The following is a 16,011-nucleotide window of genomic DNA, read 5'->3' as shown; positions in this document are numbered from 1 at the left end:
GCCAACAATATGGAATTATTGTTACTTTGGATAAAATAGTGTTGTTACCTTATAATGGCCTTAAAGGGTTTTAGATCACTTACATCAGCTTGGCATTTAGAATACTTCAAAATCCCTCTGTCCAAAAAGAAGTATCTCTGTAACCAGAAATGCAGAGAATTAAAAACAAACAAACAAAACACTCCAAAAAGCCTCAAACAAAAAACCAACACACACACACACACCCCCCATTTATTTGGAGAACACTTTCTCTGCTCTTAAGTAACATTTTTGCCACAAAACCACACCAAGCGAGTCCCACTCGCACGGCGTCAGACTTTGAGACACACGTTCCTTTCCTACCTTGTGCCAGCCCTTCAAAGGCCATTTCCTCTTTTTCAGCAAGCACCCCTCCTGCTTCTGTGGCTCCTGGGTACAATTCATTGCTCCCCGGAGTCCTTCTACAATTTCCCAGCTGTCCTGCTTAAACAGAAAATCCAAATGTAGCTCTTATTTCTTCCAAAGAACAGAATCATTAAGAGAGGAAGGACGCTATAAATAAAAAAACCCAAATGATGTTGAAATCTAACCTTAGATCCGTCTTTACACTGTTATGTATCTTCCAAGCGACAAGATTCTTTTTTATTTTGATAGAAAAAATACAAACTAAACAAAACACTATTTTTATGACACCACCCTTCATTGAATGTATGAGCTTACCAGAACTTTATATGTATATTTTTCTGTACGTACATACGCACAGTGTATAGCCACAGCCTAGTCACAATTTAGCATAAAAGACCTTCTGCCATCACAGGCAGAAATAGCCTATGCTAAAAAGATATGTTTTGTAGGTTATGAAGCAGAAATAAGAGACACTGAAAATGAAGACCTTTTCTATAAAACTCTTTTGCCTGTATTCAGTAACTCAAAGTTTTGTGTTTGGTGTGAATTGCAGCCTCCCTAGACTAAAAATAATAAAATAAATAAAAACGAATGAAAAAGCCAGGGAAGTAACTCAAGTACTACGAGCAACATGACATAAAGGGAGAGTACAAGAAAAATAAAAACCACCCTTCAGCAGATACATCTCTAATTAAAAGAGGATCTCTCTTTTTTGCCATCAGGACCTCTTAAATGAAAGACCCTACAGCAACATAACAGAGATGAGAATAAACCTCATAGTATTTTTACAGTTCTTATTTATGGAATGACTGCTAATGACAATGTAACATGGGTTTCAAGATTTCTGATCAGAGATCTCATGAATTATTTATTGCCAGCTAGCATAGGATTTGACAGATCTAGAATTATGAACAACTGACAGGAAATGGCACGTGCTAGTACCATCCCCATGTATTTGAAAAAGACAAAGAATTCTTTGGCATATATAACTTAATGACAAAACAGGACTAGTATGAAATACTTCAGGGAAAACCTATACCAGGTAGGTGAGTATTTGTCGTCCTCCCTGTCAGGCACATAGGGAAGTATTCCCAAAAAGAACTTGACTGACTCAAAAAAACTTTAAAACAAAAATGAAACAAAAATCAGGAAGACTGCTAGTTGTGCTCATTTATCCATCTCCAGAATCCTTAAAATTCACCCCTAGAAATGTAGAAAAAAAAAATTAGATCAGGTGACATGCTCATTACTTGAGTAACAAGGCATAATGGCAAACCATCTTCAAAAAGACATTCATTAAACAGCTTAAGGAATGTGATCTCTTATTCCACCACGTTACTGGTTACATCACGTAATGATATTTCATTATCTTCCTTGCACTGCACTTTATGGAACAAACTGGAAAGCTGCTCTGCTTCCCTGGCTTGAGTTCACTCTGCCAGCACTCACCCCACAACAGGCTGCAAGCCGTAGAAACGGGGGGCTGAGCAGCTCCCGTCATCCAACACCCTACAGACCACCCAGTGATGTTCTGCTACCTGAAGGTAAGTCAAAACTGCAGTTGTCCTAACCGAAATTGTTACCACGGCACACATTTTGTGGTTCTACGGGTTTGGGTTTTATCCTTGTCAGTTTTGTAACAAACAGCTTCTTTACTCCCTCCAGTTTGAGAGATACTTTGACAGCTACTTAGATACCATTATTTCTAACCAACAATCATGAAATCATATTTTTCCTACTGAAAACCAGAAGTTGCGCTCCATATTCTTTATTTTTTATTTTTACTACTTTGGGACTCACTTAAAATTCTTAATAATCATGAACCCTTTCCTGCTTTGGGGCAAATTACTATGGTTTCAGTTGAGGGAACGGAGAAGTCGCTCATGGATATCATGAGCTGGCGGGCTGAAGGGAGAGCGGAAGGGAAGGCCTCCTGGGCTGTCTCCCGCCCACCGGCCTAACACCGGCCGCAGCAGCCCACGCTCTGCTGCTAGAGACCAACAGCACTGGTCTTCCGCAGGGTGAAGCTGGCAGAGAATGAAGCAGAGAGCCAGCCTGTGCCCTGCAAGGACAGTTAGCTGGAGCTTGGCTACCTGCAGTTTGACAGCTATTCAAGTGCAAAGGCGGCTCTAAGCCTCCACAATTAAGGACCTTTCCCCCCCACCCCCCTTTTTTTTTTTGACAGAACATTCCAGTCTACAACCTTGAAAGCCAAAGATAAATGATGCTCCACCACCTCTTTTGCTATAAATGTAAATATTAGACTACTAAATGCTTTCTGCAGTGGTCTTGGATTTCTTTTTCCTGTTAAAGATTATTTATTAACCCTTATATAATCACAAGGATTGGGACTGTTACGATGACAGAGAGCAGCCTCTTTAACTGTCATCAAATATAGTGTAATGTTACAATTTACATTAACTAAGTAACAGCTGAACTTACTGCTGCTTAAATGTTCACCTGTGGATAAAATCTCATCTCCTCAGAAAATATGATCTACTAAATAAGCCAATATAAAAAATAATCTTGACACTAGCGGATTTCAAATTGGGGTATTGGAAAAAGGTAGACAGTAAAAAACTGAGAAACTTGATGGAACGAGTGAAAGATAATTCTAATTAAGAACTACCAGGAGAATCTGCAAGATTAAGAAAAATGCTGTGTTTACATTTTTGTTTCTTTCTTCTCGAAATTAGCCAGCAGAGCTTAAAAGCTGTTTTGCCTGATTACTAAGCAAGCTATTTCCCTTGCCTTAGTCAAAATACATTAAGCTGCAGTACTCAAACACATAACTTTTCCACTGAGAATTAACCCGATAGCAGTCAAGACTAGGGAACAGCAGATCCTTTTCAATATTCCAGTGTTCTACCTAACAAAGTAATTTTCTTGAACTTTGGATCAAGTTCTCACAGACTTTGGTTAAGCTTAAACACAGTGTATGGTTGATAGAGTGGTTTGCTTGCAGGGGACAAGCAGAAATTTGAGCAGAATCAATAAAAACACAAGAATCCAGATTCACCTTTCTACAAGCTTAGAAAGAAAGGGACTCCTGAAGCGAGACAGACCCATGCTACACTGGGCATATGAGGTGAAGAGAAGGAAGCAGCTGAGGAATAGCTCAGCCAATTGCACCCATCTGGAATATACACAGTGTCAAATAGTTTTGGTAAGACTTTCAAATACAGAGCACATCCTGGCCTGCATTACAACTCTAATTTTGTCTGGGCCTCTCCTGCAGTCCAGGCACAAGGTGTCTCCCACGTTCCTGCAGGAGAGCCACATTTCTCTACTGTTGTTCTGGTCAGTGAGGTGGCCAAGAAAATGCCTCCACAATTAAAAAGTGTGAAAATGGAAAGAAAAGCTGAAGTGGGAGCACTTCTTCCCATTGAGCAGGCCTGCCAAATTTCAGGTGAAGGCAAGTCACTTACTCACATTTCTGCCCTGGGAACCTCACACTTCAGTTGCAAGCTTTACATAAAGGTAGCTTTAGCTGAATTAGAAATGCATCCTTTTAAAAGCACAAGACTATTTAATTAACTAAGTTACCCAAGGAAAGGCAAAGAATAGCTCAGAGAATTAACAGTTTGGGGAACTGCTGGATATACGCATGGTACAACGCTGCAGTAACAGCATCTGGTCCTCTTCCACATATATCTGGCCAGAAGAGTCCAACGTTTCCCACCTGAACCCCCAAACTCCCACATTTTTCAAAACACTGTTGCTGTGACTCGTTTTGGATCTGTTTGCTCTTGACCCAAAACCCACAGGATCTTGATCCATATTTTGTTTTGCAAGAGATCTGACATCTCATTTAATGAAGAAAAAGCATCAGTTGGCTATTGCTGGGAGCAGCTGCAGAAGCAAAAGAAAACTGCTTACTCTCTAAAATGAAGGCAAATGAATCAGGCTGGTTGGTTATCATCTGTTCTCATCTGCCTGAAATAGCAGAGGAGCAAATTGGAGATACAGGATTTCCTGAAAGCTACTGGAAGCATTCAGATTATGCTCCATTTTGCTGATTCTTATCCCACGACAGGGAACTGAAAGGGACACCCCAAACCACAGCGCTAAATTAAAAAAAAACCAAACACAACTACCACACCCCCCAACTCCCAGCTGAATGGCATTAACAGTTCTAGCATAAGCCTGATGTCCAAATTGGTTGTGTCTTAAGGTTATGACACTACAAAAGATTCTGCATCATTATGGACCAGTATCTGCACAAAATGATCAACACTGCATTTGCTGCCTGGGCAGAAATTTCACTTGAGGCTGAGGGGGGAACATACTCTTCACTTTTCTCATGTGCTCATTTCAGATCAGCACTGGAAAATCACCCTGTAGTTGCTGCTTGGCTTATACCTGCTCTGTGGCTGAGGAAAAAAAACATACACTTTGGTCTTTAGCGATAACTCTGTCATTAGGTAACTGTAGTAATTTTCTTTGTTTAATAAAATAAAAGCTTCCTCATTTTCTGCAATATTCTGTACCATACAGCTCCTCAAGGCAAATTCTTTCCGGAGAAAGAATGAAGTAATGAGTTTGAATGGCTCTCAGACCGATGCTTGCAGTTGCAGCTCCCTGAACGAAACAGATGACAGTGCCAGACTTTCTTCCAGCGTAAAATGCAGTCAGTTGTACCGAATATTTTAAAGTGCCAAAAATAGAAACCTGCTTTGTGGAGGATAAGGGTTGGCATCAGCTGCAACTAAAGCATTTGTTACGGTTCATAAAATTGGCAGAAATGATTTAATTTTCTTTTTTAGAACATGGCGTTTTTTTAAGCAGCTCTCCTGACATAAAGCTTTTCCCTACTGAATCTATTTTAAAAGTTAGTTAACGTGTTAGACTTAAAAATAACTACCACAATATACCTTCTTTTGATCACAGGTCAATTTAAATTTAAAGATGATCAGCATCAGTTTTCCTTCCTCACAAAACAGAGTTTGAGTTGTGGCTCTGTGGACCCCTTTCCGTGACTGAAGGAGAGGGGCAAAGAAGAGTAGAGAGATGGGAAGTGGCAGTAGCCTCCAACCTGCTATGGGGCTTCAAGGTGAAGGTGAACTTAGTGGAACAGGATTAACTGTTAACCTCTTCAGTTCACACTGCAAATGTGTTGCATCTGGCAGAAAAGGGGCACCAAGTGTAGCAAAAGAAGGAGTAGGTCCCTCCAAGCCCTGCAGCCCTGCTTAAGTCAACTCCTTTCTAGCACAGTGGCCCATCTTCTGCATCACAGGGCTCATCTCCCACACCAGCAACGCACCGACACATAACTAAATTTTAGCAGGCAGAGCAGCCTCACACTACTGTGGTTCCGTATCTCAATCTCAGGTCACTTATTATTTGGTGCTAGTTTGTCCTAGCAACAGAATCTGTGCCTAGAAAATCAGAGACTCCAAACTCAGATCGCACTATTTTGGGGGCAACCCCACCCCCCCAAACTCTCCAGGTCCCTTCCCCCTGCACTTTTCAGAATTTCTTTCTACTTAATCAGATTAAAAGAACTGCCTTGTCAGACCAGCAGCACAGAGAAAAGCACCTGTCAGGCAGATCTGTTGTTAAGCTGCAAGCGATGAGCCTAGCTCTGAAGGTCCCTGAGAGAGGCGCAAGTGTTTGAAGGAGGAATAAGAAGCCCTCCATGGAGCTGAAAGATGAAGGAAAGAATATCAAAATCGTAGCATGTCATTCCCTGCACAGCATATGGCAACCAAAATTATTTAAACTTTCATGACACTATTAATAAAAAAGTATCAGTGTTACTTTGCACTCTTCTACCAGGGCTTTGCCAAAAAAAAAAAAAAAAATCTGATGGAGGTGTATGTTGCACATGTGGTACTTTTTTGATTAGGGGATTTTTAACAGTTTTATAGAACTTTAGATTGTTGCTGTTTTCTTAATAGAACACCTGAAGTGCCATCATTTAAATTAACATGCAGATGAAAAGAGCAAATTAAATAACTCTGTGGCATCACTCATCCCTGCCTTCTCAGCCCTGAGTAGATGGCTATTAGTAGGGACGGACTGCAAAGCTCCAATTTACCAATACAAGAGGCTGAGTGAGAAAAGAAGCAATTAATGATATAAACAAAACTACTTCATCAGGTGTGACAAGAAATCCTCTGTGGGAAGAGGGGAGCAAAGAGACAGGACCCAAGAACATCCTCACTGCCCAGACCAACAATTTAGATTTTATAATATATGCTATACTATACAGTTTACACCACTAAAGAGAGGGTCTATCTAGCAAGGTAAAGATCTTTATAATCTGCAAGACCAGAGGTTTTTGGGGAGCAGGAGCAGGGAGAAGATATCCATTCCTCACCCAAAGCACTGCTGTGTCCAGGCCAGTAAATCTTGCAGAGTACTGCCCCTATTAGACCTAAAGGTCCCTCTTTCCACATGCAGCACAGAAGAGGTTATCTAACAAAACATTTACTGAAACATGCTACCATCACAAACTATAATTAACAAATAAATTAAAAAAATGTAAGGGAAAATGACCCACAGAAGTTATTTTCAAGTAAATATCCAGAGTGCACACTGCACAGGATATTTAAATCTTTGTTTTCCCCAGCAAAACAGTTTGTTCTGTAAACTGCAAGACAACTTAATTGTGAAAAAACAGCCATGTGAAAAACACCAAAAATGTCAGGGAACTAAGGAAGGAATAGCAATACACAACCATGCACACAAACACTGGCAACGCTGAAAGAAACTGTAATTTAGAATTAATTTTTATTTCTTTCTAAATTTTGCTACTTTGAAGGAAGACCTCTAGATCACTTCTGCAGATGCAAACAAAGTTATAGGATAAGCTAGAAAGTTACTGCACATGCTAAAGAAGGAAATAGAGAAAGTATTAAAGTATTCCTTACAAATATTAGAAGCTTCTATTTAAAAATGAACATATCAGAAAGACCAGCGGAACCTTAAAAAACACATGTAATTTCTGAAAAACATTTGTAAATTTTCAGACTATATAGATAAAGCAAGCAAGCAGAGGTTTTAGCCCTGCTTAGTGATCATTTCCCAGCATATAACAAGTCACAAACTCCTCAGCTTCTGTGGGCTTGCCTCTATGATCACCACCCCCTGAAAACATGGACAATCAGTCAACCCATGTAGGTTCCCTAGATGTAAAAGTACACTATTACTTACTTGATATTGCAATGACTGACCACAAAAAGATTAATACCAAATCATTAATTGAAGTGGAGATACTTACCACCATGCCCCATTTTATCATGAAGAAATATCAACTGTATCACCCTTCACTATACATTGGGAAACGCCCTACTTTATACCTCCATTTAGCTTGACCTGATAGGTGTAAGAGGCAATTTACTGTCTGCCTGACTACAATGAATGAGCACGGATGTACCAGGAATACAAACAAAACACCAAGCTGCATCTCTCACCTTGGTCAAGTACACCTTGCATTTTTGTACAGGGATCAAAGACTAAAAAATTGCGGATTGACAAGATGACATTAAACCTTACTGAATTATTCCTTTTCTCCAAAGAGAGCAGGTGAGAACAAAATGGATAAGAAATGAGACCTGCTAATAACAGTCTCAAAAGCTGGAGCTAGCCAACAGATTTGTTCATGTTAAATGGTAGTAAGCGAGGTTCTTGCAGAAATTGCTTCTGCAAAAGTATGGTTGCTTATACTGGCTGTGTAACACATCAGTGGATTTAGTCATGCTCATGTAAATCTTATTATTTAAATACTACCTGATAACACTTGATAGACATGAACTGTTGAAACAAACAATACCAAATGTTATAAATTACGCTTTTTAAAGGTAATCTCGTACTGAGGATATAAAATATAATGTTGCAGGAAAACAAAAAAGTCATCTTGAAAGCAAGGATTTCTTTGCTTGGTATACTAGAAGTTCACAGCATTTCTTACAGGCACAGCACCTTAAAAGGCATAAATTGTTCAGAGATTTGTCTGCCTTGCCAACTGTATGTACGAGGCCAGAAGTCCCAGAAAAGCAGATGCTATTTCAAAACACAGCTGAGGTCTCTAAAACTTTTCAGTTCCAATTAAAATTTCAACCTGAGGCAGCTTCAAGAGCTCCACTAAGCCAGCATCTGTACAAATAAAAGTTTATGTTGAGCATATTGCTCATGATTTGGCAAGCATGGATTGAGCGTGTTTAAGCTTAATTCCCAGTGTGGCTGCAGGTCAATGTTTCTTGCCCACAAACAAAAGCTGTCTTCAGCAGTCTCACTAGTTAGGTGCAAACACTCGTAGACATGTCTTTTAAAACTGTAAGGCTTAAAGAATAGCATCATCGCTGCAGAAAACAAAGCATCCTTTGCATTATGCACCCAGATGCATCACATTACACGAATACTTATTTTCTTAACTACAGTTCTACAGCAACAACCAGCACACACGGGCATTCACAGGCACTTTTTCATTGTCAAAGAGGCCCCATGTCAAGTTTCAGTAAAATGTGTTCTCTTTCACACATGCACACACACCTTTCCCTGGAAACTTGAAATAAGCAGAGCAGTTACACAATATTCTACCACAAAAGTCGTAGCTTACAGGGAAGATTTGGGATTTCAGGATCAAACCACTGAGAACAAGCCGCTACAGCAGCAATATTTCACTATAAAAACACCATAAATACAACATGATAGAAATTCAAAATTTACTGTTAGCATTTCGGTTTTACAAGTGCCTGCTATTCAGTAACGTATGTTTACTGCATTGGCTCAAAACAAGATGCTGCTACCAACAAAAAAGAAAACAGAGTAAGAAAAAAAGAGAAGTGATGAAATAAAACAAGCAAGCAACAGGAAAACAGTTTAAGAGATGTGACGATATTCAAGAGCAAGAGTAACAGCCAATCTTAGTAATGCTTTCAGTTTCATTGAAAAAGTTTGTGTTACCTGTCGACTTCCCTGCTTGGAGGAGCAGCTGCTAGTACTTCTTGAAGGAGACAACATTTTCTGGGATACACCAAAGCTTTTCTCTTCACTCATGATCCAATACCATTTGTTTCACATACGCTCACTTAGAACACCATTAAAAGGTAATTTAGAAAATGTGTTGGAAGACTCCTGAGAGAAACACAGAACTCATCCTTCACCCAAATGCAGCCCAGAGGCATGATCTGCATCCCATGAAAATTCCTAAAAGGGAAAAGAAAAAACAAGCCAAGTTATCAGATGCCATATCTTACTGCCACCCTGTAGCACAGATCATGAAATCATAATAAAGCCTTTGGTAATACAAGCTGACTGCTTTACTGTACGCTGTTAGAAATTAATTCAACAATCACTTTAAGATAAATTTTCAAGCCTGAAACAGGAACAATAAGAATTTTGGATCCTAAATGCATGATTTAACTGCCACTATTTTTTCAGATGACAAAGTACAGTATCAAGCATCTTTTTAAAGATCTAAATTAATAATCCAAAAGAAAGATTAATAAAGAAACACATGCAGAGTATAATAAATATCTAACCAAAACACCCTGAAAATGAGAAGAAGATGTCTAATAAAATGTCTCACAAAAAGGATGGTGAGTAACCCAAACAATATCTCTTTTTTTCCAGTTCCTTGATAATTTAAACAAGCATGGCTTCAGGTTGTAAGGAAAAAAAAAAAAAAAAAAAACCTCTCTCTATAAGAGAGCAATACATAAAAGTAGTGAGCATGCAAACTTGGCTGCATAGAGCTGTGCGTGACCACTCTCACCTGGAAGAAGAAAGTTGTAACTATTGTCACATCCGTTGTCTCGGTCAGTGACTGGAAGAATAGTTACCAGTCTGTTTAATAACAGTGCTGTTTGCAGCATATGCAAATAAAAGCCATGCCAGAAACTCCCAATAACGGATTTCCAGTGTGGGCAAGAGTTGTCATGGTAACTGCATTTATTTTTTTTTAAAAAACAAACAGAGGACATAACAAAAGGGTGATGCTTTCCAAAACTTGGGGCGGTAGAAGAGCTTTATGAATTGCGTATCACTTCAGATTTTATTGTCTTGGGCAAGGAATTTGCACATTAGGAAGAGCGCAAGAACCACCACTGAGGAAGGTAAGGAAGTTTCCACAAAGAGAAGAGAGATTTCATTGCCAAAACAGGGAAGCACTACTTCACAATCCCCTCGCTTGCGCTGTCAGAACACTCCTGAACTGGGCTCACTGGTTATTTAAGTTTGCCATTCAGTTTTTTCTTTAAGAGGCTTAAAAACCTATACTGAGAGAAGCATCATTTTAAGATCCCTAGTAAAACACTTTGTGTATTTTAAGAGTTTGTTTCCCTTTAAAAAAAAAAAAACAAACCAACAACCAACCAAAACAAAACATCCCCACAAAACCAGGTGCTATATTTAAGATGAAGACAACGTTATGCTGCAGAAAACCTCTCTCCCTATTGCTGTAGTCTGAAGCATCCACCTTCCAAACAAAGACCTTCTCCAATCTACAGTGCCTCTTTGGCAATAAAGTTTGCTGTAACATTTCAACCAACTCGCTGTCTTTTCACCTGAAACGAGGTCTCTCTTCACAGCATTTACCTTCCCTAGTTAGAAATACACAATTACTCCCAGAGCATATCGATGCTCAGCAACAGTAACAAAACGGCCCCAGTCTCCAAAAGTCAGGGGAGAAAGCAAGCTCTGCTGGGGCTCTTGCACTGGTGAGTCAGCTTGGCAATTATTTCCAGGAACCGACAGGTACAAAGCCAGCGAGCACGATGCAAGAGCTGAAGAAAACCAGAACAGCACAGCAATGCGATAGCAAGGTCTGAATTGGGCCTAGCACGTGGGTTTTACACTGAAATTACTGCTGATATTAGGAATAGTGCATTTTTGGAGAAGGTATAGTCGCTTCCTATCCAGAAGATTAAGTATGTTGCAAGCAGAAACAGAAGGAAAACATAGGCCCACCGTTAAACAGTAGAGGTGAATCAGTCACCAACAATGCTAAAAAGGCAGAGGTTCTCAACACCTTCTTCACCTCTGTCTTTACCAACACTGTTGGATCCCAGGCGCTGGGAACGAAAATCCAGGAGGATCCAAACATAGTAGTATGTGAATTATTACAGGAGCTTGACCCCTACAAATCGATGGGCCCTGACGCCACCCACCCGAGGCTGTTGAGAGAGCTGGCTGATGTCATTGCAGGGCCACTCTCTATAATCTTCGAGAAGTTGTGGAAATCGGGGGATGTCCCAGAGAACTGAAGGAAGGCAAATGTTACCCGTATCTACAAGAAGGGCTCAAGGGAGGATCCGGGTAATTATAGGCCCATCAATCTTACTTCAATCCCCGGGAAAGTTATGGAATGGATCCTCCTGGGGGCCATCATGAGTCAAATGAAGCACGTGATTGGGAAAAGCCAACGCAGCTTCACTAAGGGCAGATCATGCCTGACAAATCTGGTGGCCTTCTATGATAAAGTGACCTGCTTGGTTGACAAGGGGTGAGCGGTCGACGTTGTGTACTTGGACTTCTCCAAGGCCTTCAATACGGTTCCCCGCAGCCTCCTCCTGGAGAAACTGATGTGTTATGGCCTGGACAAGTGGTCTGTGCAGTGGGTGAGGAATTGGCTGATGGGCCGCACTCAAAGGGTGGTGGTAAATGGCTCCTTTTCAAACTGGCAACCCGTCACAAGTGGGGTCCCCCAGGGACCGATACTGGGCCCAATGCTATTCAATATCTTCATAAGCGATCTGGATAATGGGATCAAGTGTAGCTTGATGAAGTTCGCAGATGACACCAAAGTGAGTGGGGAAGTAGACACTCTGGAAGGGAGAGCCACCCTGCAGGAAGATCTGGATAGGCTGGAAGAGTGGGCTGACAAGAACCTTATGAAGTTCAACAAAGACAAGTGTAAGGTCCTGCACCTGGGAAAACATAATCCAGGAGTGCAGCTCAGACTGGGATTCCCCTGGCTAGAGAGCAGCTCTGTGGAAAGGGACCTGGGGGTCCTGGTGGACAGGAAGCTCAACATGAGTGAACAGTGTGCTGCTGCGGCCAAGAAGGCCAATAGGATGCTGGGTTGCATAAAAAAGGGCATCACCAGCAGAGATAAAGAAGTCATTATCCCTCTCTACTCAGAGCTTGTCAGACCACACCTGGAATACTGTGTACACTTCTGGTCCCCGCTATACAAAAAAGATGTGGACAGGCTGGAGGGGTCCAGAGGAGGGCCACCAAGATGATCAAGGGTCTGGGAAGCCTGCCGTATGAGGATAGGCTGAGAGAGCTGGGTTTGTTCAGCCTTGAGAAAAGGAGGCTTAGAGGTGATCTCATCACCATGTACCAGTACTTAAAGGGGAGCTACAAAGAAGATGGAGACTCCCTTTTTACAAGGAGTCACATGGTGAGGACAAGGGGTAATGGGTACAAGTTACTTCCAGGGAGATTCCGATTGGACACGAGAGGTAAATTTTTCACAATGAGAACAGTCAATCATTGGAATAATCTCCCCAGGGAAGTGGTTGACTCCGCTACACTGAACGCGTTTAAGACTCAGCTGGACATGGTGCTGGGCCATCTCGTCTAGACTGTGCTAGAAAGGTTGGACCAGATGATCCTTGAGGTCCCTTCCAACCCGGTAGTCTATGATTCTATGAAGATAAATTTGTGTGGTATTTCACTAAGGACTAGGACTTTTAATAGGTTTAGATTTATCTCACTTTACATGGGTTTTTAACCGTGGAGTAAGTACAAAGTATAACTTTCCTGCTTAGTTTCAAGCTGCATTTAGTAAAAAAGTGTAATGATAACATCTCTATTAACAAGCAGAGGTCAAATATTCACAACAGGAATGGAAATACACTTCCTGCAAACTCATTGTTCAGATACCCCCTTGAAAGTACCATACAGCAAGTGCTTTACTTTTTTGGCACACTGTTCACTCAGATAACCACCTGTCCTCTTCGCTGCTCTGTGTTCAAAATGAGCACTTTATCACCTGGCTTTCATTGGTGAGTATCTGGCATTTTTGCCAAGATTGCCCTGTTCAGGGCAAGAAATAGGCTCTAATTTGCAGCAAAATGCACTGAAAGTTGCTGTCATCAGTACCTTGTGAGTATATCTCCAGGACACACTAGATCTAAGTTAAACGATGCCCTTTGCTTGTTTGAACACACAGCACAATGGTTGTGATGTCCTGGAAGCGTCAGGTAACTGAAAAAAAACGGAGGTCTCATGGACTTTAACACAAGAAGCAGCCATGTAATCAAAACAGTATTTCTATCATCATGTTTTTGGTGTGGAGTCTAGATGAAGTTAAGGTGGACAGAGCAGAAGGACACTTCTGCAAATCTTCTGGTCCCTGCCTCTTGCCACATTTAGGTTTGCACTGCAGGGCAGTCTTGGAGCATGGAAACGAGATCCCTTTTGGATGAAATGTGCTCCAGGAGTGCATCCAGTGCTCAAAGCATTGAGTCCATGGCACCAGACTAGACCTAGTCCTGACTAGTCCTGTCCTGGTGTAGATGCTGGGTCCTTACCTTTAACTGATTCACTACAAAGGTCCACTTTTACTGCACTACTCTACCTGCTAACATAATATCATCTAGACACAGACTTACACCATCTAAGTACTTAAGATCTCCTAGGGCGATGCCATTTGTCCTTTTGGAATCAAAAACTGAGACAGATGGGCACTTTTCCAGAATTCAAATGAGCTGAAGGTGACTCAGCCACCTAACCAGAGGTGCTTAAGCAAGGGGCAGGAGACAGGTGGGGTAAATCTGACAGAGAGCACCTGAAGTATTTTGTCAGTCTGCTTCCAAAACTGGGCTTTTGAAGTTCCCTTTATTCCTTCAAATTAATTTACTACATGGGCTGAAGAAAAGGCTTTTGTTACCAGCCCTGAAGAAGGCAGGAGTGAAATGTGCCCTCTCTCCAAAGTGTTTTATTATTATTTTATTGGTGTTTCCAAGTAATTTAACTTATTACCTTGAGACTTCCAGAAAGCGTATGTGAATAATGAACATGGCTTCAACTCATCTGTGAAAACTGCTGCATGCTCCAGCAACTACTTTGTGCTCCTTTTTAAAAATTTTCTTCAAGTTCAGGAAGAAAAAAAGAAAACTGTGGTTGTCCTTCAATGACAACCCACTTACTCTTCCAGGACATCCCATACTGACTCTTATATTCTGGCTGCCAGCAGCAGTGACTGGGCCTCTCTAGGGCGACTGATATTTTACATTACCTGTGGAACTTAAGGCTACCAGGTACAAGAACGATTACAATTTTAAAGCAGGCATAAAAATCATTTTATGCTAACTATGCTAAGATCGCAGCTAAAACTGATGTTTTGAGGTCATCATGATCCAATTGCTTCGGGTTCAATACATTTTGCTCCTCCCCATGCCACAGGATGGCCTCAGAACTGTGTTTGTTCCCACCTTTCCTCTGGAGCACACAGTGCCACTTACTTTGGTCTACTCCAAAAAGACAAATCAAAGGTGTGAGGCTGAGGCAAATCCAAATAAATTTAGGACAAGAATTTTTGCAAGTGCTAAGTATTGGCCTAATTCTTCACTATCAAGTCAACAGCAGCAAAAGTAGGCCAAGAGTACTTTTGCAAATGACCTCGCTAGGTGCATTTTAAAGAATTAAGAATACATGAGTATCAAATATTATTTATAGCTACTACATCCTAAACCCATAAACAGCACTTATCTCTACTTATCATCTGTCACTAAGCAACTTATCATTCTACATCAATTAAAGCTATGTAAACATATGATAACATATACAACAGGAAGACCTATTTAAAAAAAAAAAAAAAAGTACCATCCCATGTTGTCCTCAAACCTTTAAAATTGCACAGGTTCAAAGCAACCTCTCAGTATCACAATTCATCTCTTGCAACTCTCAAAGCAATAAGCTTACAGCAAAATCCAAGTTTTTCCACATCTCACAAAAGAAGAAAGGGAGAAATTCAGAAAAAAATGTGGAAAACTGCAGTAAAACATCAACATAATGCAATTATTTTTGTTGTGGCTCTGGAAGAAAAATAAAGCCTTAACAGCTGCTTCAGAGCTGATTCAGCAGTGAAAGAACACTGAAGAGAGATTTTGAGCAGCAAAACTGGAAGCGTACATCTCATTCTATAACTGTATTCAGGTTTTGTGGACAGAAGAATAGCAATAACAGAAAGCCTGATGAGCGTCATGTGGACACAGCACGCACAGGCAGGACTGAGCAATCCAAATCAGAGTTACAAGCAACATTGAGTGACTCTCACTGAATTAAAAAAGAATCCATGCTGGAACCTTTGCTCTGTAACTATTATTAAATTATTAAGTTACATTCACTCACATCTACCTGGATAAACAAAGTAACAGTCTTTTCCAAGGAATGCTTTCACGGCTTTCTCTGTTAAAGTTCAAATTGTCACCTTTAATCTATCCCAGTTTCTTATCTGGCTCTAAAAAGGAAAGCATTATTTATAGACTACAGATATGCCACATACAACTATTGGAGATGTCTTTTCGAGGAGGGTATTAGCTGTGCCTGAATTACCATAAGATTCATACTGTTGAAGGACAAAGCACACAAATACTGTATTGTTGCCAGCTATCCCCTTTCCGGAAGAAAACTTACAGAAACAAACATAAAATAGTTTAAAACAACTAA

General features: G+C 40.6%; 1 protein-coding gene across 1 annotated transcript in view; it reads right to left on the bottom strand.

Annotated features, from left to right (window-relative positions):
• OSBPL3 (oxysterol binding protein like 3) overlaps window positions 1-16,011 on the bottom strand; it is an 89,412-nt gene that overhangs the window by 34,577 nt on the left and 38,824 nt on the right. The window contains exons 3-5 of the mRNA XM_082303759.1: window positions 9,295-9,537; window positions 343-459; window positions 84-137 (exon numbers count right to left, since the gene is read on the bottom strand). Coding sequence (XP_082159885.1) covers window positions 84-137; window positions 343-459; window positions 9,295-9,387 — 264 coding nt within the window. The 5' untranslated portion in view covers window positions 9,388-9,537. The remainder of the gene's footprint in view (window positions 1-83; window positions 138-342; window positions 460-9,294; window positions 9,538-16,011) is intronic.

This window comes from Platalea leucorodia (genome assembly GCF_965183815.1).
Source record: "Platalea leucorodia genome assembly, chromosome: 1".
NCBI lineage: Eukaryota > Metazoa > Chordata > Aves > Pelecaniformes > Threskiornithidae > Platalea > Platalea leucorodia.
This window is presented reverse-complemented; position numbering and strand designations above follow the sequence as displayed.